The following is a 23,780-nucleotide window of genomic DNA, read 5'->3' on the forward strand; positions in this document are numbered from 1 at the left end:
CGCAGCCAGAGCTGAATCCTCGACCGAAAACTTAACCTCCTGCAACAGCTTTGTTTTGATCGCGTCGCCGGTGATCGCTGTTCCCGAGTTTTCGAGTGCCATTATCATTGGCCGGTACTCGTCGGGAAGACCCGCCAGCAGCAACGTTCCCACCCACTCGTCGGATATCGGGAAGTTGATTCCGTTCAGCTGGTGTGCGGCCGACATGATCCGGTTGACATAATCGTCCATCGAAGTGCAGGAATTCAGCTCCGTCTTGATGAGTCTGTGCAAAAGTCCGACGCGCCGCGTCAGCCCTGTATCCTCGAATGCACTTTCCAGCTTTTGCCAGACATCCCGCGCCGTTTGTGCCTCCTTCACATGCACATAATTTTCCGGCTCCAGCAGCAAAATGATTTTCGCTCTCGCTCGGCGATCCGCGGCAGGGTCGACAGCCTTGTAGGTTCCGTCCGGATTCATCTCCGGTTTCACCGCGCTCCACAGGTCCTCCAGTTCGAGGTAAGTTTGCACCGCAAACTTCCATGTCGCCCAATTGTCGCGACCTGTGAGCCGCGCGATTCCCGGGAGGCTCGAAATGTTGTGGACTACCCCACTTCCAGCTGCACCGCCTGCGCCCGAGCTTCCGCCTTGCATTTTACTCGATTTTTATTCGATTTCGCGAAAAACGACCGAAAAACTACTTTTTTCGTACCGATAGAATATTCGCGAACGGCCCATAACCTAATGGGGAGATAACACGCGCAGCGAAAAGAAAGACGTCCGTATCGGTTAATCGTTTATTCAAGAGTGAACATGTTTCAATACAGCTAAAGGGCAACTTCACTGGTGGTCCATTTTTTGGTCCAAATTTATACCAATTTTGGACCGTTCCAAATTAAATAGACCAAAGAAAATAGACCAAACCGCGCGCGAACGCACCGATTGTTCTATTTTTTTTGGTCTATTTTTGTGTAAACAATAACAGACAGCAAATTTATTGAGGACGTTGCGGAAGAAATCTGTGGCATGAACTGCAGGAAGATTTCACGGAAGAAGCAGTGGTGGCAGAAATTGCCATCAAATTCTTGGATGGAACGATTCCCGGGAGATACGGTTGGAATTGCTAGAGAATTCCCCTGAAGGATACCCCGTTAAGGAATGCTGGACAATTCCCCAGTAGTATTTATTTGTTTATTGGTGGTGGATAAAATCGCAAGAGGATTTTCAGATGATCTTCAGGAACTTCCACAGAGGATTATTCCAGCAACTCCCATCGTGAAATCCTTCCAGAAACACCCACCGGGGATTCCTCCAGGAGTTTCCGCTGTGGATTTTTCCAAGAACTATCGCTAGGGAGTCCTCCAGCAGTTTTTTTTTCGGAAATACAGCAGGAGTTCCCACCGAGGATTCCTCCAGAACTTCCCTATGGGGATTCCTCCAGGAGTTCCCGCTGAAGATTGTTCCAGAAGATCCCACCAGGAATTTATCAAGGAGTTTCCATCGCGGACTCCACTAGAAATAAACAACCGGGAACTTCCACAAAGAGGAATCCTCCAGCACTTCCACCGCGAAATACAGAAACTACCACCGAGGATATCTCCAGAAGCTCCCACCGGGGATGCTTCCAAGAGATCGCGCTGGGGATTTCTTCAGGAGTTCCCGCTGGGGATCCCTCTAGAGATCCCGCTGAAAATTTCACCAGAAGATTATTCCTCCAGGAATCCCCGCTGGTTATTCCTTCAGGAGTTTCGCTGGGGATTTTTCAAGGAGCTCTTGCTGAGAATGCCTCCTGGAGTTCTCGCTGGGGAGTTTCTTCCGAAAATTCACCAGCAGTTCGCACCAAGAATTCCTCTAGAAGTTCCCTCTAATGATTCCTCCAAGAGTTCCCGTCCCGATAGGGATTCCTCTAGAAGTTACTGCTGGGGATTCTTTCAGGAGTTCTGGCTGGGGATTCCTGCAGGAGTTCTGGCTTGGGATTCCTCTCTCAAGAGTTCCCAGTTTGAGTTCTTCCAGGCTTTCCCGCTGGGGAGATCGTTCCAGAAATGCACCTGGTATCTCTTTTGGGAATTTACCTGGAGTTCCGTCTGAGAATCCATCAGGATTTCTTTCCGAGAATCCATCAGTTTTTTTCCGGAAATCCATCCATTTTTCCATTTTTTCCAGGAGTTCCTTCCGGGAATCTAGCATTCTTCAGGAATTCCTCGAGAAACTCTTCGAGAATTATTCTAGAAGTTGTTTGAAAATTTCTTCAAGAATTCTTTGGGAAATGTCTTCTGGAGGTGCTCCTGGAGGAGTACCGTAAGAACTCCTCGGGAGATTCCGTACATATTCTGGAAGAATTCCATAAAAAAAACTCCCGAAAAAAGTTGAAAGCTCCTCCGGGAGTTCTTCCAGAAGTTCCTAAGGGGATTTCAGCAGTTTCCTTGTGAATTCTTCGAGGAATATCTCCGGGAAGAGATGCACCAAGAGTTCTTCCAGAAGTTTTTCCGGAGATTTCTGCAGGAATTCCCTTGGGATTTTTTCGTGAGTTCCTATAAAAGTTGATCCGCAAATTCCCCCAGGTTAACCACCAAGAACTTCTCCGATAATTCTTCCAGGAGTTCCCCGGAGAATATTTCCAGCAGTTCCTTCGGAGATTTCTGCAGGAGTTTCTTTGAGAATTCTTTAAGAAGTTCATCCGGGAATTCCACCAGTTCCTTCCTCCAAGAATTCTTACAGTAGATCCTCTGGGATATCTTTCACGAGTTTCTCCAGGAATTCCTTCGGGGATTCTCCAGGAATTCCTTCCGGATTCTCCAGGAATTCCTTCGGGGATTCTCCAGGAATTCCTTCGGGAATTCTCCAAGAATTTCTTCTGGGATTCTCCATGAATTCCTTCGGAGATTCTCCGGGAATTGCTTCGGGGATTCTCCAGGAATTGCTTCGGGGATTTTCCAAGAATTTCTTCTGGGATTCTCCAGGAACTCTTCAGAGATTCTCCAGAAATTCCTTCAGAGATTCTCCAGGAATTCCTTCGGGGATTCTCCAGGAATTCCTTCGGGGATTCTCCATGAATTCCTTCAGAGATTCTCCAAGAATTTCTTCTGAGATTCTCCAGGAATTCCTTCGGGGATTCTCCATGAATTCCTTCAGAGATTCTCCAGGAATTCCTTCAGGGATTCTCCAAGAATTTCTTCTGAGATTCTCCAGGAATTCCTTCGGGGATTTTCCAGGAATTCCTTCGGGGATTCTCCAGGAATTCCTTCGGGGATTCTCCAGGAATTCTTTCAGGGATTCTCCAGGTATTCCTTCAGAAATTCTCCATGAATTCCTTCAGGGATTCTTCAAGAATTTTCTCTGGGATTCTCCAGGAATTCCTTCGGGGATTCTCCAGGAATTCCTTCGGAGATTCTCCAGGAATTCCTTCGGGGATTCTCCATGAATTCCTTCAGAGATTCTCCAGGAATTCCTTCAGGGATTCTCCAAGAATTTCTTCTGAGATTCTCCAGGAATTCCTTCGGGGATTTTCCAGGAATTCCTTCGGGGATTTTCCAGGAATTCCTTCGGGGATTCTCCAGGAATTCCTTCGGGGATTCTCCAGGAATTCCTTCGGGGATTCTCCATGAATTCCTTCAGAGATTCTCCAAGAATTTCTTCTGAGATTCTCCAGGAATTCCTTCGGGGATTTTCCAGGAATTCCTTCGGGGATTTTCCAGGAATTCCTTCGGGTATTCTCCAGGAATTCCTTCGGGGATTCTCCAGGAATTCTTTCGGGGATTCTCCAGGTATTCCTTCAGAAATTCTCCATGAATTCCTTCAGGGGTTCTTCAAGAATTTCTTCTGGGATTCTCCAGGAATTCCTTCGGGGATTCTCCAGGAATTCCTTCGGGGATTCTCCAGGAATTTCTTTGGGAATTCTCCATGAATTCCTTCAGACATTCTCCAGGAATTCCTTCAGGGATTCTCTAAGAATTTCATCTGGGATACTCCCGGAAATCCTTTGGGGGTTCTCTAGGAATTGCTTCAGGGATTCCACCGGGAAGTCCTTCAGGGATTCCACCGGGAAGTCCTTCAGGGATTCCACCGGGAAGTCCTTCAGGGATTCCACCGGGAAGTCCTTCAGGGATTCCACCGGGAAGTCCTTCTGGGGGGAACTCCTGGGAGTCCTTCAGGGAGGAACACCTGGGAGTCCTTCAGGAAGGAACTCCTGGAAGTCCTTCAGGGAGGAACTCCTGGAAGTCCTTTAGGGAGGAACTCCTGGAAGTCCTTCAGGGAGGAACTCCTGGAAGTCCTTCAGGGAGGAACTCCTGGAAGTCCTTCAGGGAGGAACTCCTGGAAGTCCTTCAGGGAGGAACTCCTGGAAGTCCTTCAGGGAGGAACTCCTGGAAGTCCTTCAGGGAGGAACTCCTGGAAGTCCTTCAGGGAGGAACTCCTGGAAGTCCTTCAGGGAGGAACTCCTGGAAGTCCTTCAGGGAGGAACTCCTGGAAGTCCTTCAGGGAGGAACTCCTGGAAGTCCTTCAGGGAGGAACTCCTGGAAGTCCTTCAGGGAGGAACTCCTGGAAGTCCTTCAGGGAGGAACTCCTGGAAGTCCTTCAGGGAGGAACTCCTGGAAGTCCTTCAGGGAGGAACTCCTGGAAGTCCTTCAGGGAGGAACTCCTGGAAGTCCTTCAGGGAGGAACTCCTGGAAGTCCTTCAGGGAGGAACTCCTGGAAGTCCTTCAGGGAGGAACTCCTGGAAGTCCTTCAGGGAGGAACTCCTGGAAGTCCTTCAGGGAGGAACTCCTGGAAGTCCTTCAGGGAGGAACTCCTGGAAGTCCTTCAGGGAGGAACTCCTGGAAGTCCTTCAGGGAGGAACTCCTGGAAGTCCTTCAGGGAGGAACTCCTGGAAGTCCTTCAGGGAGGAACTCCTGGAAGTCCTTCAGGGAGGAACTCCTGGAAGTCCTTCAGGGAGGAACTCCTGGAAGTCCTTCAGGGAGGAACTCCTGGAAGTCCTTCAGGAAGGAACTCCTGGAAGTCCTTCAGGGAGGAACTCCTGGAAGTCCTTCAGGGAGGAACTCCTGGAAGTCCTTCAGGGAGGAACTCCTGGAAGTCCTTCAGGGAGGAACTCCTGGAAGTCCTTCAGGGAGGAACTCCTGGAAGTCCTTCAGGGAGGAACTCCTGGAAGTCCTTCAGGGAGGAACTCCTGGAAGTCCTTCAGGGAGGAACTCCTGGAAGTCCTTCAGGGAGGAACTCCTGGAAGTCCTTCAGGGAGGAACTCCTGGAAGTCCTTCAGGGAGGAACTCCTGGAAGTCCTTCAGGGAGGAACTCCTGGAAGTCCTTCAGGGAGGAACTCCTGGAAGTCCTTCAGGGAGGAACTCCTGGAAGTCCTTCAGGGAGGAACTCCTGGAAGTCCTTCAGGGAGGAACTCCTGGAAGTCCTTCAGGGAGGAACTCCTGGAAGTCCTTCAGGGAGGAACTCCTGGAAGTCCTTCAGGGAGGAACTCCTGGAAGTCCTTCAGGGAGGAACTCCTGGAAGTCCTTCAGGGAGGAACTCCTGGAAGTCCTTCAGGGAGGAACTCCTGGAAGTCATTCAGGGAGGAACTCCTGGAAGTCCTTCAGGGAGGAACTCCTGGAAGTCCTTCAGGGAGGAACTCCTGGAAGTCCTTCAGGGAGGAACTCCTGGAAGAATTCTTGGACAAACTCCTGAAAGAATTCCCGCAGGAAATCCTGGAAAAATCTCCAGGAATTCAGTAAAATTCCTGAAGGAATTCCTGAAAAATCCCTGAAAAAATTCCTAAATCCTGGAAAAATCTCCAGGAATTCCGGAAGAATCCCTGAGGAACTCCTGAACAAAATCCCGGAGGAACTCCTGAACGAATTCTCGGAGGAACTTCTGGAAGAATTCTCGGAGGAACTTCTGGAAGAATTTCCGGAAGAACTTCTAGAAGAATTCCCGGAGGAACTTCTGGAACAATTCGTGGAGGATCTTCTGGAAGATTTTCCGGAGGAACTGCTGGATGAATTCCCGGAGGCACTTCTGGAACAATTCCCGGAGGAACTTCTGGAAGAATTCCCGGAGGAACTTCTGATCGAATTCCCGGAGGAACTTCTGGACGAATTCCCGGAGGAACTCGTTGAACAATTTCCGGAGAAACTCTTGGAAGAATTCCCGAAAACTTCTGGAAGAATTCCCGGAGGAACTTCTGGACGAATTCCCGGAGGAACTCGTTGAACAATTTCCGGAGGAACTCTTGGAAGAATTCCCGGAGGAACTTCTGGAAGAATTCCCGGAAACTTCTGGAAGAATTCCCGGAGAAACTTCTGGAAGGATTCCTGGAGGAACTTCTAAAAGAATTCCCGGAGGAACTTCTGGAAGAACTCCCGGAGGAATTCCTGTAAGAATTCTTGGACAAACTGCTAAAAGAATTCACGGAGGAAATCCTGGAGGAAATTCTTGAAAGAATCTCCAGGAATTCAGAAAAATCCCTGAAGAAATTCTTGAAGAATCCCTGAAGGAAATCCCGGAGAATTCCGGAACTCCTTCCCGGAACTCCTGGACCAATTCCCGGAGGAACTCCTGGAACAATTCCCGGAGGAACTCCTGGAACAATTCCCGGAGGAACTCCTGGAACAATTCCCGGAGGAACTCCTGGAACAATTCCCGGAGGAACTCCTGGAACAATTCCCGGAGGAACTCCTGGAACAATTCCCGGAGGAACTCCTGGAACAATTCCCGGAGGAACTCCTGGAACAATTCCCGGAGGAACTCCTGGAACAATTCCCGGAGGAACTCCTGGAACAATTCCCGGAGGAACTCCTGGAACAATTCCCGGAGGAACTCCTGGAACAATTCCCGGAGGAACTCCTGGAACAATTCCCCGAGGAACTCCTGGAACAATTCCCGGAGGAACTCCTGGAACAATTCCCGGAGGAACTCCTGGAACAATTCCCGGAGGAACTCCTGGAACAATTCCCGGAGGAACTCCTGGAACAATTCCCGGAGGAACTCCTGGAACAATTCCCGGAGGAACTCCTGGAACAATTCCCGGAGGAACTCCTGGAACAATTCCCGGAGGAACTCCTGGAACAATTCCCGGAGGAACTCCTGGAACAATTCCCGGAGGAACTCCTGGAACAATTCCCGGAGGAACTCCTGGAACAATTCCCGGAGGAACTCCTGGAACAATTCTCGGAGGAACTCCTGGAACAATTCCCGGAGGAACTCCTGGAACAATTCCCGGAGGAACTCCTGGACCAATTCCCGGAGGAACTCCTGGAACAATTCTCGGAGGAACTCCTGGAACAATTCCCGGAGGAACTCCTGGAACAATTCCCGGAGGAACTCCTGGACCAATTCCCGGAGGAACTCCTGGAACAATTCCCGGAGGAACTCCTGGAACAATTCCCTGAGGAACTCCTGGGTAAATTCCAGGAGGATCTCTTGGAAGAATTCCCGAAGGTACTCTTGGAAGAATTCCCGGAGGAACTCCTGGAACAATTCCCGGAGGAACTCCTGGAACAATTCCCGGAGGAACTCCTGGAACAATTCCCAGAGGAACTCCTGGAACAATTCATGGAGGAACTCCTGGAACAATTCCCGGAGGAACTCCTGGAACAATTCCCGGAGGAACTCCTGGAACAATTCCCGGAAAAAATCTTGAACGGATTCCCGGCGGAGCTCCTGGAACTATTCCTGAAGGAAATCCTGAAACAATTCCCGGAAGAACTCCTGAAATTCCCGGAGGAACTCCTGGAACAATTCCCAGAGGAACTCCTTGAACAATTCCCGGAGGAACTCCTGGAACAATTCCCTGAGGACCTTCTGGGTGAATTCCCGGAGGATCTTTTGGAAGAATTCCCGAAGGAACTCCTGGAAGAATTCCCGGAGGAGCTCCTGGATCTATTCCCAGAGGAACTCCTGGAACAATTCCCGAAAAAACTCTTGAACGGATTCCCGGAGGAGCTCCTGGAGCTATTCCTGAAAGAAATCCTGGAACAATTTCCCGGAGGAACTCTTGGAACAATTCCCGGAGGAACTTCTGGAACAATTCTTGGAGAAATTTCTGAAAGAATTCTTGGAGGAACTCCTGAAAGAGTTCTCGGAGGAACTCTTGGAAGAATTCCCGGAGGAACTCCAGGAAGAATTCCCGGAAAAACTTCTGGAAGAATTTTAGGAGGAACTTGGAAGAATTTCAGGAGGAACTCCCGCAAAAAAAAACCCCGGAGAAGCTTCTCATAAATTTCAGAGGAAGTCCTGGAAATTTTCCCGGAGCGACTCCTGGAAGAATTCCCGGAGAAGCTCGTGGAAGAATTCCTGAACCAACTCCTGAAAGAATTCCCGGAGGAAATCCTGGAGGAATTCTCGGGGGGACTCCTGAAATAATTTTTGAAAGAACTCCTGGAAGAAATCCCGGAGGAAGCTTTTGTCAGATCCACCAGTGTAAATTCCTGTTCAGAACAGAGGATTACAGAATATGTATATATCCAGTGGAAGCCCTTGAAGGAATCTCAAAAAAGGAAACTTCAACGGAATTTTCAGAGTTCCTCGAGAAATCCACAGCAGAAATCATGCGGGAATCCCCAGCGTGTTCTCCAGGAGTTCCCTGAGAGAGCTACTCGAAGAATCTCCATGGAGCGGGAATCGCTGCAGCGGGAAGTCCTCGAAGCATTCAAAGTCTGATGAATCCCTAGCGTAAACTTGTGGAGGAATTCCCAGCAGTAAACCATAGAGAAATTCCCAGAGAAAGTTCTAGGAGGAATCCTGCAGGAATCCCCCAAGAGTTCCCGCAGTGGGTTCCCACTGGGAATCTCTTTAGAATTCATGGAGGAACACACAGCGGGTACTCCTGGAGAAATACCCATCGAGAACTCCTGAAGGAATTACCTGCGGGATATAGCGGAAAATTGTAGGGGAATCCCCAGTAGCAACTTCCTAAGAGATTTCCAACACGAACTCCTGGATGAAGCAAGAACTCTTTGAGGAATCACCAGCGGGAGTCCATACAGAAATCCTTAGCAGGATTTCCTAAGAAAAGTCCAGCAGGAATTCACAGCGGACACTCCTGGAGGGATCCCCGCGAGAACTTTTGGAGGAATTGCCATCGAAAACTGCTTGAGGAAACACCAGCGAGAACTCTTGAAGAAATCCCCCGCGGGAACTCGTCAAGGGCGTATTTTCTCGAGCTTTCTGCATTCCGTTGGAAAATACAACATTCCAGCTACATAGGTATACAGCATACATGGTGAAGCATTCCGGTTCCGGTTGGATCCAACTACTTCTTTAGTTTCGGCAGCTTTTGCAGGACCCCATCAGGTAAGATTAATTTCGGAACGTGCAGCCGAAAATAGATTCTAGCAGATGCTCCTGCGTTCCGACTTCACTTCCAGCAGCATCTGGCATCACTCATGTTCCGGCGGATCAATCTTGACTGTTTTGTGACACGGATGTCGATCCGGAAATCCTGGCAGCTACTCTTGAGGACTGGAGGGATAAATTCTCGCGTTTTTCCGGGCGATGTTCCACCAGCGACGTCGGTGGTTCCACATCCACACAAATCTGGTTTACTCCGCTAGGTCCGATGAAGCGATGACAACCGAAATGACAAAAATTTAATGATGTTGTTTATCCCGTTCAAACGTCAAAATGAATTTGGAACCAGAGAAATCCTGGTCCAAATCGGGACAAAAATGGACCAAAAGTTATGCCGGTTCCAAAAAAAATAGATCGGTCAGCTGGTATAAACAACTTTTGGAACAACATTTATTGTCTTCGCGGTTGAAACCCGAAGTTTCCCCACACGCGACAATCGCTTTTTCTTCAAATCCGTACAGGAAACCTAACGTCGGACATAGTGCGCTGGATAGCGGACCTGGTCCTCTATCCAGCGCACTATGCCCGACGTACGTCCGACGCACGGTTTAGGAGAAAAATTGATTTTCGCGTGTCAAAAATTCCGATTTTCAACTGTACGAACAATACAACACCGGTGCACGCCGAAATTTTCGGTTTGGTCCAAAAATTTGGAACAAAACAAGGATTTGGACCACCAGTGAAGTTGCCCTAGTCAAAAGCAAAAACATACACGCTGAGTTGCGTTTAGGTAAGTTAGGGTAATATAAACAAGAGAGCACAGATAATGGGTATAGATAAACCACAGCTTAAATCTAATACTCCAACAGAATCTAGTGTGCTCCTAAGCTTGGAATGAGCTTAGGAAGCGCAAAATAATCCCAGAATGCATTTGACTTGCATTTGCATCACATAGAATCTAGTGTGCTCCTAAGCTTGGAATGAGCTTAGAAAGCGCAAAATAATCTCAGAATGCATTTGACTTGCATTTGCATCACATAGAATCTAGTGTGCTCCTAAGCTTGGAATGAGCTTAGAAAGCGCAAAATAATCTCAGAATGCATTTGACTTGCATTTGCATCACATAGAATCTAGTGTGCTCCTAAGCTTGGAATGAGCTTAGAAAGCGCAAAATAATCCCAGAATGCATTTGACTTGCATTTGCATCACATAGAATCTAGTGTGCTCCTAAGCTTGGAATGAGCTTAGAAAGCGCAAAATAATCCCAGAATGCATTTGACTTGCATTTGCATCACATAGAATCTAGTGTGCTCCTAAGCTTGGAATGAGCTTAGGAAGCGCAAAATAATCCCAGAATGCATTTGACTTGCATTTGCATCACATAGAATCTAGTGTGCTCCTAAGCTTGGAATGAGCTTAGAAAGCGCAAAATAATCTCAGAATGCATTTGACTTGCATTTGCATCACATAGAATCTAGTGTGCTCCTAAGCTTGGAATGAGCTTAGAAAGCGCAAAATAATCCCAGAATGCATTTGACTTGCATTTGCATCACATAGAATCTAGTGTGCTCCTAAGCTTGGAATGAGCTTAGGAAGCGCAAAATAATCCCAGAATGCATTTGACTTGCATTTGCATCACATAGAATCTAGTGTGCTCCTAAGCTTGGAATGAGCTTAGAAAGCGCAAAATAATCCCAGAATGCATTTGACTTGCATTTGCATCACATAGAATCTAGTGTGCTCCTAAGCTTGGAATGAGCTTAGAAAGCGCAAAATAATCTCAGAATGCATTTGACTTGCATTTGCATCACATAGAATCTAGTGTGATCCTAAGCTTGGAATGAGCTTAGGAAGCGCAAAATAATCTCCGAATGCATTTGACTTGCATTTGCATCACATAGAATCTAGTGTACTCCTTGGAATGAGCTTAGAAAGCGCAAAATAATCCCAGAATGCATTCGACTTGCATTTGCATCACATAGAATCTAGTGTACTCCTAAGCTTGACTTGCATTTGCATTTGACTTGCATTAGCATCACATAGAATCTAGTGTACTCCTAAGCTTGGAATGAGCTTAAGAGGTACAAAATCATCCGAGAATGCATTTAGTTTACATGCATGAGTACCCAAGCACTGTTCATAAATTCATAGAAATTTTGCGTGAAAAAACTTGAAATAGTAACTTACATGTTCAGCAGCAATATGGGCAGGCGCTCATACATTAGTATCGGATCTGTGCTAGTTATAAGAATAAAACGATGAGGAGGGGCGTATAGCTGAATAAACAGATGGTCTGGATTCCTTTTGTGAATCGAAGATCTTGCCCGCCATCGATATCTTTTTTTCCGCATTGTATGGCTAACCGCACTGTGCCGTACATACAGACTGCTTCGAATCATCTTGAAACTTGCGCTTGCAATGGTCCAGACAGCAGGGCTACCTTCGCTTAGGAACGATGTCGCCACCCAAGCTGTAGTGATCTTCCCCGGGACCGCATTCTCAGCTCGTAGTGCACATTTGTCTTCCGGTCGAGTATAGACCGTTCTCTTACTCGCTCACCCATCACCTCGCTATCGTTATCTTCGCAGAAGTTGGAGTACGGTCTGAGATCCTTCGTAATATTCTTCTTGTCTACCTCCAAATGCCTCCCCGTCGGCACTGAAGCACGCCCGTTCCTGGGCCACATTTCTCCCTCGGCGACACAATCTTACCTGGGGTGTTTTAAAACAAAAATCCCGATAGGACTTTAGGAGCCTATTTCATTTGGACATCGAATAAATATTTTTTGCTTAAGCCCAGTTTTGTGTTCGAAAGCAATCGCTCAAGAAACTTCTTGACCAATTCCTGACAGCAACTTTCCACGGTGACTGCCATTTGAACTGTCATTTCTTCGCAACTGCGTACTGTGATCGAAGAAAAACGGGTTTTTGGGCGATTCAGGCAAAGAATTCCCCATGCATCAAGATAGGCCGAAAAATTCCTTCTGCACGGTCAGAAAATTCACTCATTTTGGAGCTTTTTTTCCAGCGATAGCGCTGGCTCAAGTGCGAAAATCTCATCAGTTTAAGTCGTATAATATTCTTGCTGATGTGAAGAATATTATACGGCCTAAATTGGTTGGATTTTTGCACTTGGGCCAGCGCTATCGCTGGAAATGCAATTTACTCATTTTTTTAGCTGTTCCAGTTTAGCTCAGTTTTGTGTGAATCTTACTCATTTTAGAGTAACATTTTCTTAGCGTGTGAACTGCAAACAGCCCTTAAGCTATGAGCCATTTTACGAAGTGACAACAATGTTGATGATGATATTGGTTTTCACGGGTTATTGGACACTACCTCCTGTCAAAATTCATTCATAAAATCGGCTCGTAAAATAGACTATTATGACACTCTTTGACCAATGCCAAATATTTGACCACTTTTGACAGTTAAATTTTGACCAAGGTGTACATGGCAAACACAAATATTTCTAGATTGAGTTTAAATAAGGGCGAAAGTAACATGAGAAAGTTCTCTTCATCGACTCTCTCTTCTGCAAATTAAAGTGACAAAATGCAAGTATGGTTGAACTTTTTGGTCATAAATCGCTAGGTTGCGATGCAATCTAGCGTCTAAGTGTAAAAAAGTTCGATTGAATTTGCATCTTGTCACTTTAATTTGCAGAAGAGAGAGTCGATGAAGAGAACTCTCTCATGTTACTTTCGCCCTTATTTAAACTCAATCTAGATTTGTCACTCTCGAAAAACGAATAGGATACTGCAAGATGACGTCACGAAGCCGTGCACTGACAGTTCAGCGAGCTTGTTTACATGGACTTAGTCTCTGGCGGAGATCCGCCAAAACGGGTTTTCGATACAATTTCAGTAAAACGGTATAATTAGACAATTGGTTTTGTACTGGTAGAGATGAGAATGATCGATATTTTCGTATCATAATGGATTCGGGACGGAAAACGCAAATTCAATTTTCGTCGCTCGTTAAAAATTCTAATTTAGGAAACCTAACCTTGTAAACAAGCTCGCTGAACTGTCAGACAAAGTGAGGTTAGATCAGGTGCTTGCAGTACCCTATAGGGACAAACAGAACCAAACAACCTGCCAAAATATATCTGTCAAAAGTGGTCAAATATTTGACGCCTGGGCAAAGAGTGTAATAGCACCCTTAGCGTGTGTCCCCAATGAGGTACAGATACAGGTGGCGCAGATAAACATTGCAAACCACTGGTTGTCTCTTTTGTTCTCTCGCTGATCAAATGCAACTCAATTAGTTACGTCACTAATTGAGTTGCATTTGATGAGCGGTAAAACAAAAGAGACAACCAGTGGTTTGTAATGTTTATCTGCGCCGGGGCCGGATCACAACGTCCGAGGCCATACTGTCCCGGTCCTTAAGTGCAAGTGCAAAAATCCAACTGGTTCAAGCCGTATAATATTCTTCGCATCTTCAAGAATATTATACGGCTTAAGGTGAAACGGGACGCCGTGTTATTTTTCCTATCTTACCTCTCTTCTAACAATTTGCCTCGCGATTTTGAAGATGGTATTGTTCGTACAGTTGAAAATCGGAATTTTTGACACGCGAAAATCAATTTTTCTCCTAAACCGTGCGTCGGACGTACGTCGGGCATAGTGCGCTGGATAGAGGACCAGGTCCGCTATCCAGCGCACTATGTCCGACGTTAGGTTTCCTGTACGGATTTGAAGAAAAAGCGATTGTCGCGTGTGGGGAAACTTCGGGTTTCAACCGCGAAGACAATAATCTCGAGTTCTATCGCACTGAAGATGTTGAAAACCAATCAGCATATGCACTGCAAGTGAGCATACACAATGATAGGTTTTTGTTGCAAAATATGAAGTAGAATCTGAGATTACCATCTTAGTAGCCACAGAGCAATGGCGGATATTTCCTCGACCGTCCCGTCCGCCCTTAAACTGATGAGATTTTCGCACTTGGGCCAGCGCAATCGCTGGAAAAAAAATTTACTCAATTTTGAGTTGTCCCACTTTAGCTCGAAAATGAGTGAATTTTCTGACCGTGTACTCAAACTAATTCAGAACCTGCAATAGAGTACTGCAAGCACCGGTCTAACCTCACTTTGTTTGACAGTTCAGCGAGCTTGTTTACAAGGTGTTAGAATTTTGAACGACCGGCGAAAAATTTAAATCTCGTTTTCCGTTCCGATATCATTGTGATACGTAAATATCGAGTACATTCAGCTCTACTAGTACAAAACCAATCGTCTAACTCTCATTATTCTGAAGTTCTATCGAAAAGCAATTTTGCCGGATCTTGGCCAGAAACTAAGTCCATGTAAACAAGCTCTGTGAACTGTCAGTGCATAGCTTCGTGACGTCATCTTGCAGTATCCTATAACAAAATGAAAAACATCGCCGACATCGCCGTATAAAAGCAAAACGTCAAAAGTGGCGCTTAAAAATCAAGCTGTCGTCGATTCGTTTTTATATCAAGCTCGCGCCGACAACCAAAAATTTCAAGTTTTTACTTGTAAATATACTGTATAAAGTTTTATTTTGCGGTAGAAATTCATCTAATTATTCTAACAAAACGCACCGCCATGGAGTTCGAACCCCGATCGATTGTGAACGGTTCCCTGCTCAAGCGCCACTCGGGTCAACCGGTTAGCATTCATCTGTTCGTGGAACGAGCCGATAAGGATGGTCGTAGCTTTACGGGAAAATCCACCGACGGAATGCCGATCCAGGTGATGCTGAGCGATCCGTTGAGTGACATGGTGCACGGCTGGGTCGAAGTGATAGGAATGGCCGGCTCGAATGATAGCGTACGGTGCAAGGAGGTGAGTTTTTTGCGGTGGGGGGAAATCGCGTTTGCTAGCATGCTGGAAATTAAAATTGTTTTTATTACAGATCATTACCTACAGCGGAAACAAAGAGCAGGAGGAATTCGATGCCGGTGCACACAACATGTTGTGCAACTTTCTGGCAAATTGTCGAGATATGTACCGCATGGGATAAGCTCGCGGATGACAGAGGGAACGTCGTAAGTTATTTAAAACATTTCTTTATTCGTACAAATATATGTTAATTCTAGTTTTGTGTAAAAAACTAAAAGGCAACCGTCTAGAGTTGCTGAAAGTCTTGTAGATGTTTCCGAAAGCCTGCCGTCAAAGCCAGATGCTTTGGGTTGATTTGCGAGTCGGTCATGCAAGCGAAACGGATCTCGTCGTTGAACTTCTGCACCGTGATCGAAACGCTGGTATTCGATTGGGGCGGCCGGAAGTAGATGATGTCCTTTATCGCATGCCCCAGTAGGTTCCGGTATTGGCCGATATTACGATTCTCGATTACTTCCGTAACCGTGACGGCAAACCGTCTCGAAAGGTAGTTCATTAGCAGTTTCATCACAACCAGGGGGAGTCCGTCCGTTAGGAAGTCATGCTTGAGCTGAGCTATGGTTAGAAAATTGAGCATAACTTGCTGCCGGCGGATTTGGGCAATGGACGATCGAATGCTTTGCAACAAGTGCTGATTATTGGTCACGGCTATGGGCAAGTTGAGCGATACAAATCCACTGTTTCCGGTTTGGTAGTTGGTCAGACCGAATAGATAATCTTCCAGCATACAGCGGCCACTGATCTGAATCGAAGAGGGTATTTTTCCGTCTCCCTCTAGGCAAAGGGATTTGAGCGATTTAGACATAACGGCGAGTAGCACTTCGATATCGTTTGGTGGCTTGCTCCGCGGGGCACTTCGCATGGATCCTGCAAGAGATTAGTAATCTATAACTAGACAGCTTTTTACTAAGAAAATATTATGCATCCATATTATTCATTTCACGCACTTTTACCCCAAAGTAAAATTATATTGTTATGCACTAAACACTGTTGAATATGTAGTAGTAAGTACTGTCTTAAAGGAAGATTTCTAGACATAAAACTTGGTAGGTACATACATTTTGCAACATAATCTCATTTAGATATAGCGTGCGGCATCCATCGAAACGGTAGAAATATGGGAAGGATTATCAAATAAAATTACCTGTTTTCTCCGAGCGATTCGCCTGCAGTTCGGTGGATCGAACTTTCTCTGACCAGGACACGACTTTCCGTCCGCATAGCGACACGTTCTGCAAGTAATGCTCGGTGTTTGGTTTGTTCTCGAACAGTTCTTCGAACACCAGCTTGGGAGCGGAATAGAAAAGCTGAACCCCTTTCCAATACTCCAAAAATGCTCCGAAACAAATGGGAAGGTATTCCAATGCGAACCCGATCACCGTATTGCGTTTGATTTTCTTCATCAGAATGTAGATTCTGATGGCTTCCATTTCCTGGAACACGTACCAAGGCAACATCAGCGTTATGGTGGCGCCAACTTTCCAAAACATGAAAATCAGTTCTTTCACGACGTTGATCGGATCAATGGACATCATTATGGCGTTCCAAATGGTGCGCAGATTCAGGTTTCTCCGTTGAATTTCCCTGTCAATCAACGACTTGAGGTAGTCAATTTTCATCAACGGATTGCCCGAAACCTTCGAAAATCCTTTGGAGAAGTCTGACACCACGGTGACCACTCCTATCAGCACCACCGAGATAAGTTGTTGGATTCCGGCAATGTGCTTCTTCTCAATGTCGGGTGATTCCAAAGGGTCATGCTGGTAGATAAATTCATTCCATTTGTTGCTGATCGTGGCACCAATGTCGTTCCAAATTCTGGGAAGATAGACTGGCCGTTCCAGCAAATTGGCAAATATTGAGTCACAGTCTGAAATTCTCTTCTCGTTTTCGATCTTTCTGTCCACAAGCAGGAGGTCGGAGATTCTTAGATTTTGTTGCTCTTCCAGAAGAAGATGATGTATACGGTACAACATATAGTAGTAGGGCGCACTGGCGTCGCATTCAGCCGATCCGCTCGCTGTCCCTCCGTATGCCATCGGAATGCAGAAGATCTGCCACGGCGGTATCTCCGGTGGCATATATTTGGATATTATGTCGCTTACGTAGTCTTGCAAGTTCGTTTCAGTCAGTGGACGACCTCTATGCAGCGGAGGTGCGTGGATGATGTGATTGTCGATGTTGAAGTCCCTGAAAATGGAATGTTAGTTACACATACAGGGGATAGACAAAATGATCGGGACAGGCAAAATTTTCACTTTTCAAAAAATGTTCAACTAACTGTAACTTTTCGAAAAGTGCATCAAATATTCTCAAATTTTTACTGTAAGTTCATCAACTAGATGTATATCAGTGGTCCAAAATTAGGAAAGATCGGGACATTCTCCATGAAGTTATTAAGATTATTGAAAAAGGTAAAATTATCCGATAGCCAACTTTGAGCTGTTATATCTCCGGATTCAATGAACCGATTGCAATGAAATTTTGACCAATTATGACTTATATAATGAGCTATGAAAAACCATTGACTTAACTTTATATTTTAAACACGGTAGAAAATTAAACGATTACATTATTTTTCTAATAAAACACCAAATTTTCCAAAATATCAACATCGTTTCAAAATTCAAGATACAAATTATAGTTCATTTAATTTCCCTCTAATTGACTTATATATAAATGTGTTTTGAAGGAAAGTAACAACATAGCCACCAATAAATTGAAATGTTACAGAATGCATATTAAAAATAGACCAATTTACTAAAAAAATCGTGAAAAAATTAAAATCGCTATAATTTTGTCTCTTGTTAAAAATTTCAATTTAAGTCCAATGTTTTCCAGAGTTCATTATATAAGTCATAAATGGTCAAAATTTCATTTCAATCGGTTTATTAAATCCAGAGATATAACAGCTCAAAGTTGGCTATCGGATAATTTTACCTTTTTGCCTTTCTCGTACACCAAGGTGTACCGAAAGGCTATATGTTCACTCCAAAAACGAAAATTTGATAGAGCCTCCGGAGGGGTCAAGTCTTATATACCAATCGACTCAGCTTGACGAATTGAGGTGATGTCTGTGTGTGTGTATGTGTGTGTGTGTGTATGTGTGTGTGTGTATGTGTGTGTACAAAAAAACTCACATCACTTTTTGACAGTAAACCTCAACCGATTTTATTGACCGACGGTTCATTCGACGCGGAATCTGGTCCCATTGTTTCCTATTGAAAATGGTTCAGATCGGTCCAGCCGTTCCGGAGTTATGGCCATTTAGGTGTTCCGGACGGGTACCCCAGGAAGAGGCCAGATATGAAAACGCTACAAACCCATCCATGCGGCACATCAAACTACGGCATTTTCGATAACTTGATGAATGGTAAGCAGAAAAATAGTCTCAGACCATATCTGAACCGGTAGTGTCCCGGAACCGGTTCCGGGTGTCCCGGCGGAAGTGACCAGACATAAAAGTGAACATAACCCATTCATGCGACATATCAAACCGCGGCTTTTTCGATAACGTGGTGAACAGTAAGCAGGAAAACATTCTCAGACCATATCGGAACCGGTAGTGTTCCGGAACCGGTTGCAAATGTCCCGCCGGAAGTGGCCAAGTATTAAAGTTAACCAAACCCATGCATGCGACATATCAAATAGTGGCTTTTTTGATATCCTGATGAACAGTAAGCAGGATAATATTCTCAGAACATATCTGAACCGGTTATGTCCCGGAACCGGCTCCGGGTGTCCCGTCGGAAGTGGCCAAATATAAAATTGAAATAAAACCTTGCATGTGACATATCAAACCACAGCTTTTTCGATAACCTGATGAACAGTGAGCAGGAAAGCATTCTCAGACCATATCGGAACCGGTTCCGCCGAAGGTGGCAAAGTATAAAAGTTAATTAAACCCATGCAAGGGACATATCAAATCGTGGCTTTTTTGATATCCTGATGAACAGTAAGCAGGAAAATATTTTCAGAACATATCTGAATCGGTTGTGATCCAGAACCGGTTCCGGGTGTCCCGCCGGAAATGGCTAAATATAAAAGGGAACCAAACCCATGCAAGCGACACATCAAATCGCGGATTTTAAGGCATCTTGATTTGACAATAAAAAAAAGTTTCCGGCCATATTGGGGACAACCGGTAGTGTTCCGCAACCGATTACGGTTGCCTCATCGGAAATGGTCTAATGTAAAGGAGAACCAAAATTCGACACATTTAATGACTTTTTAGGTAAGCTGATGAACGGTTAACAAAAAAATCATAGACCATACTTTGGAAAACCAATAGTGTGCCGAAACCTGTTCCAGGTGCCCCGACGGAAGTGGTCAAATGTAGAAAAAAAACCAAACGCATACACGCAGCACACTAAATAACGGCTTCTTCGATAACGTGAAGAACGGTCAGCAAGAAAATAGTCTCAGGTCAGTAGTGTTCCGGAACCAGATGCGAGTGCCTCGCCGGAACTGGCGAAATGCACGAATGAACCAAACCCATACATGCATTACATCAATTTGCGACTTTTTAGGAGAACTGATTAATAATTTGCATGAAACTAGTCTAAGACCACATCAGAGACAATCGGTAAGTGGTAAAATGTGAACCGAAAATTGTAAATGTGAAATTGAATCAAATCCATGCGTGTCGCACGCTATGTCAGAACCAGCAGATTATAAAAATCGAATGTACATCGGGTTTCTTTCCACTAAACAGCACTATTCAAGCTATATTTTCATTTGCAGAAGGTTTCAAAATATTCTGTCGGTGAAAATTTTTCCATACATTTTGTATGGGGGAGAAATTAGCCGAAAATGGGAATTTCATGCAAATTTATATGAAAAACAGCTAAAAAGATGAAAAAATCAAAATTTCCCCGATGAAATATTTTAAAAGTTTCCGCATATGATAATATAGCATGAATTCTGATATTGTGTGGAAAGAAACCCGATGTACATTCAATTTTTATAATCTGCTAGTTCAGACATAGCGTGTGTCGTACCATAAAACCACGCTAATTCGACAATGATTGCTGTCAAATTACCTGTGTAAACTTTCAATTCGAAAAACTTACTCTATTTTAGTTTTGTTTAGATTGTATGATTTGTTTTTGAACACAAATCTTACAGATATTGTGGTGGTACAAATTGATAGCTTGTACATTTTACGATTGTTGGCTTCCGAGGTTCACTGCGGTCGATCACCAAACGGATCAGGTGTCGGATTGCACCAAATTAGAACTTTCGGAAGTAGCAGCTGCACGAGGAGCCGCTGCGGGTGTAAGTAACATCACAATATCGTATCATTCGTATTTACAGTGTATTATTATTAGCTTTATTTACGAGGCTTTCAGCCCTAGGCTGGTTCGCCTCGGAGTTTTTTTTTACAGTGTATTACACTGTGACATTTGATCATTTTTTTTTATTCAACAAATTTTGAATGAGCGGGGTACAAGTTAAAAAGTGCTTTATTAAGGAGTGATGAATACGCGGGGTTTGACAGTACATCAAGTAGCAGCTTTTTTGATAACTTCTTCTTCTTCTTTATAGCTCGACGTTCGCATTGGAACTTGGCCTGCCTCTCTTCTACTTAGTGTTCTTTAGAGCACTTCCACAGTTAATAATTGAAGGGTTTTCTTTGCCCGCCATTGCATGAATTTGTATATTGTGAGGCAAGTTCAATGATACACTATGCTCAGGAAGTCGAGAAAATGTTCCCGACCGGAACGGGAATCAAACCAGCCGTTTCCGGATTGGCGATTCATAGCCTTAACCACTAGGACAACTGGAGACCCTTTTTTGATAACACGATGATCGATGATCAATAAGTTTTAAGTCAATTCAATGATGGCTTCAATAAAATGCTTGCTTTTCTTAAAAAATATCAGGATTCAGGAACGCTTTGACTTACGTCGACGGAAAGATCGTGAGAACATATACGACGAGAAAGGCACTATCACCACTAGGTGGATTAATTTGGGTTTTTAAGAATCTTTATAACTTCGTGGAGAATGGCCCGATCTTTTTCTAAATTGAATCACTGATGCACAACAAGTTAATGCACTCACTGTGAAAATTTGAGAATATTTGATGCACTTTTCGAAAAGTTACAGCTTGTTAAACTTTTTTTGAAAAGTGAAAATTTTGCTTGTCCCGATCATTTTGTCTATCCCCTGTAGATCGAGGTAAAGAATAAGTAGCTACACTCATGTTGAGTTGCTTCTCCTTGTGGGTGATCGTTAATTAAGCCGTTATTAACATAAAAATAATAGTGATTTAAAATAACAGAATACTTACTTGGTTTTCTTTACAAACGCATATTGACCCCAACAGGAAATCAAAGGGAACTTCAGTCTGGAAAAACATGGTCTTCCGTAGTGATCACGCCGATTTAACACATGATCATTGAATTTAGCCCTGATAGCGTGGACGTCACAGATTCCTAAACAAAATAAAAAGTTCAATTAGATATGCTAAAACCAGTTGAACCTGATTCTAATAGTACTTTCCTTCAATTTGTAACAGCACATGAAACACTCCTGGATTCCTAGAAGTGTCTACCAAGCTTCGGATATTGTTCGTACGAGCGAACTTCAGGTACGGGTATCGATTCGCCAGGAATGCAATCCACAGCTTCCGAGTTGTCGAAACGGCTGAAACGAAATAAACTTCTGAATAAATTCATCTTTACAATGATTAAATCCATTCAGTCAGTGAGGCATGACGTAGTTTTTGGTCGGATGCCCAAAGTTTATGTCCCTAGTTTATAACGCGTTTGGAATGCTTCAACTGCACATCCACTCAAGCTACCATTTCATTAGTGGCGAGACGATAGTAATTAGTTATGTCTTTGAATCATAAAGAATCCCATTTCATATGACAATACAAAAAAATGTTTTAAGTATCTTTGATATTCTTCCTTATTGTTATTAAGATAAAGCATTCATTGTTCAACCCAGGTAGTTTATCAAAATAAGATGTTCTACCTGCCCCATCCACCCCGGCTTATAATTTACGTTATTTTTTGAAGTTCATGATCATCTTCGCTGGCCACCAGCTGATCACTATCATGCTATACACGTGGCTTCTATTCTCGGTAGTATGTGTGGGTTTACTGTAACGAACGGAGATAATCACATTCTTCCCGAGTTCGGGAAGAAGCATTCAGCTTAATTCCGACTGAACGCGTCCTGTGTGTAAGATATGTTTACGAAATAGACGAAAGAAAGCCAAAATATACTCACTTGCATAGCTGATAACGAATGCTGGTAGCAGTGTACAGAACAACACGAAAAACAGAAGCGTCTTCACAGCTGATTTGACTGATTCATACAGTCCACCTCCCACAACCATGATTATAGGCTGTGTTTCGTCCTCTTCGAGCGGGTTGTTTGTGTTAGAAATAGCCGAAACTAATTTAGAACGAAGAAAATAAAAAAAAAGGTCATAAAATATTTGAACTGCGCAGACTGATCTTGCCAGGTATATCACTGAACTGCTCTCATTGAGATGTTTTCCAAGACTGATAGTAGAAGTCGATGCTCACCGAATATATGGCCCTTTGGATTTGATGGATGGATTATCTCATTAATTAATTAAATATTTTCGCCTGTTATGAATCGGTATTTATTATACTGATAGTAGCGTTGATTGTCATTCGGCTTCGCGGCATACAACCAGCAGTCGTGGCCGAGCGGTTAAGGCGTCTGACTAGAAATCAGATTCCCTCTGGGAGCGTAGGTTCGAATCCTACCGACTGCGAGATTTTTCTTTTAATTTGAATCGTTGTTTACCACGCACTGAGCATGCGGCGGAAAACTCCATTGTTAAGTCAAAAATACTGATTATCTTGCCGTTCAGGCTCAGTATTCCCAGGCCCGAAAGAATAGCACTTGAACAAAAAAAAAAAAAATATCTAATAGGTATTAAGTTTCATTTCATTTCGTTCAATGGCAATGCAGTGCCAGTTACAAATATTTGATGCACACAGAAAAAAGATATTGTCAACTCACGGTGGCAATTCCCCAGGAGATCCTTCTGGTATCCACAGGAGTTCCATCCGGGATCCTTCGTCGGGTTATCCACAAATTTGTGTCAACAGTTTCTGCTGGGATTCCCAGGGAGTGCTTGATGATATTCTTCCAGGGGTTTATTCAGGCCCGGAGTAAGGATTGTGGGAGTCTGGGGTCGGAGTGGATATGGAGTCTCCTCGAAGATACAAGAGCGATGAGCAAATAAGTTTGTCTTTGTTTTTACCGGCACTTGAGCAAAATGAAAAATAAAGTTAATGTTCAGCCAGCAACAACGGTTTTTGTGGGGGTCCCAGTCAACCAGTGATCGTATAAGATGTTATATCAAGCATTATTTTTCAAATCGACGTATCTAACTTTTTCACTGCTCTGAGTAAATTCATGGTCAATGTTGACGACCATTTCACTAAAATAGTTTTTTATAAAAATACTTTTCATAAGTTTTTTCGTGCTTAACATCACCAGGGATATAGCACGCACTAGGTAAGAAACAAAACCTACTCATTCCATATCATTTTCACAATGAATTATGATAAAAATACACATACACCGGGTTGGTTAGAGATACGTCATGCCAGATACGTCGCTTTTGTATGGTGCCAGTTTGGTGTATCTGTTACTTTTGATTTTGGCTAG

General features: G+C 44.2%; 2 protein-coding genes and 1 non-coding gene across 3 annotated transcripts; 2 read left to right on the top strand and 1 right to left on the bottom strand.

Annotated features, from left to right (window-relative positions):
- The first annotated feature begins 14,674 nt into the window (after positions 1-14,674).
- LOC109420077 (uncharacterized) lies at positions 14,675-15,268 on the top strand. The gene is made up of 2 exons (XM_019694381.3): positions 14,675-15,060; positions 15,131-15,268. Exons 1-2 carry the CDS (start codon positions 14,821-14,823, stop codon positions 15,236-15,238), a joined length of 348 nt encoding a protein of 115 aa, XP_019549926.1. The 5' UTR covers positions 14,675-14,820; the 3' UTR covers positions 15,239-15,268.
- On the bottom strand, positions 15,269-23,361 carry LOC109420076 (uncharacterized). Its single transcript, XM_062851393.1, has 6 exons — positions 22,661-23,361; positions 22,359-22,526; positions 21,626-21,767; positions 21,412-21,558; positions 16,262-17,307; positions 15,269-15,984 (listed from the first exon to the last, which is right to left on the bottom strand). Exons 2-6 carry the CDS (start codon positions 22,465-22,467, stop codon positions 15,344-15,346), a joined length of 2,085 nt encoding a protein of 694 aa, XP_062707377.1. The 5' UTR covers positions 22,468-22,526; positions 22,661-23,361; the 3' UTR covers positions 15,269-15,343.
- On the top strand, positions 22,794-22,875 carry Trnas-aga (transfer RNA serine (anticodon AGA)). The gene has a single exon. It is a non-coding gene; the product is annotated as a tRNA-Ser (tRNA).
- Positions 23,362-23,780: the final 419 nt, after the last annotated feature.

This window comes from Aedes albopictus, chromosome 2 (genome assembly GCF_035046485.1).
Source record: "Aedes albopictus strain Foshan chromosome 2, AalbF5, whole genome shotgun sequence".
NCBI classification, from domain to species: Eukaryota; Metazoa; Arthropoda; class Insecta; order Diptera; family Culicidae; genus Aedes; species Aedes albopictus.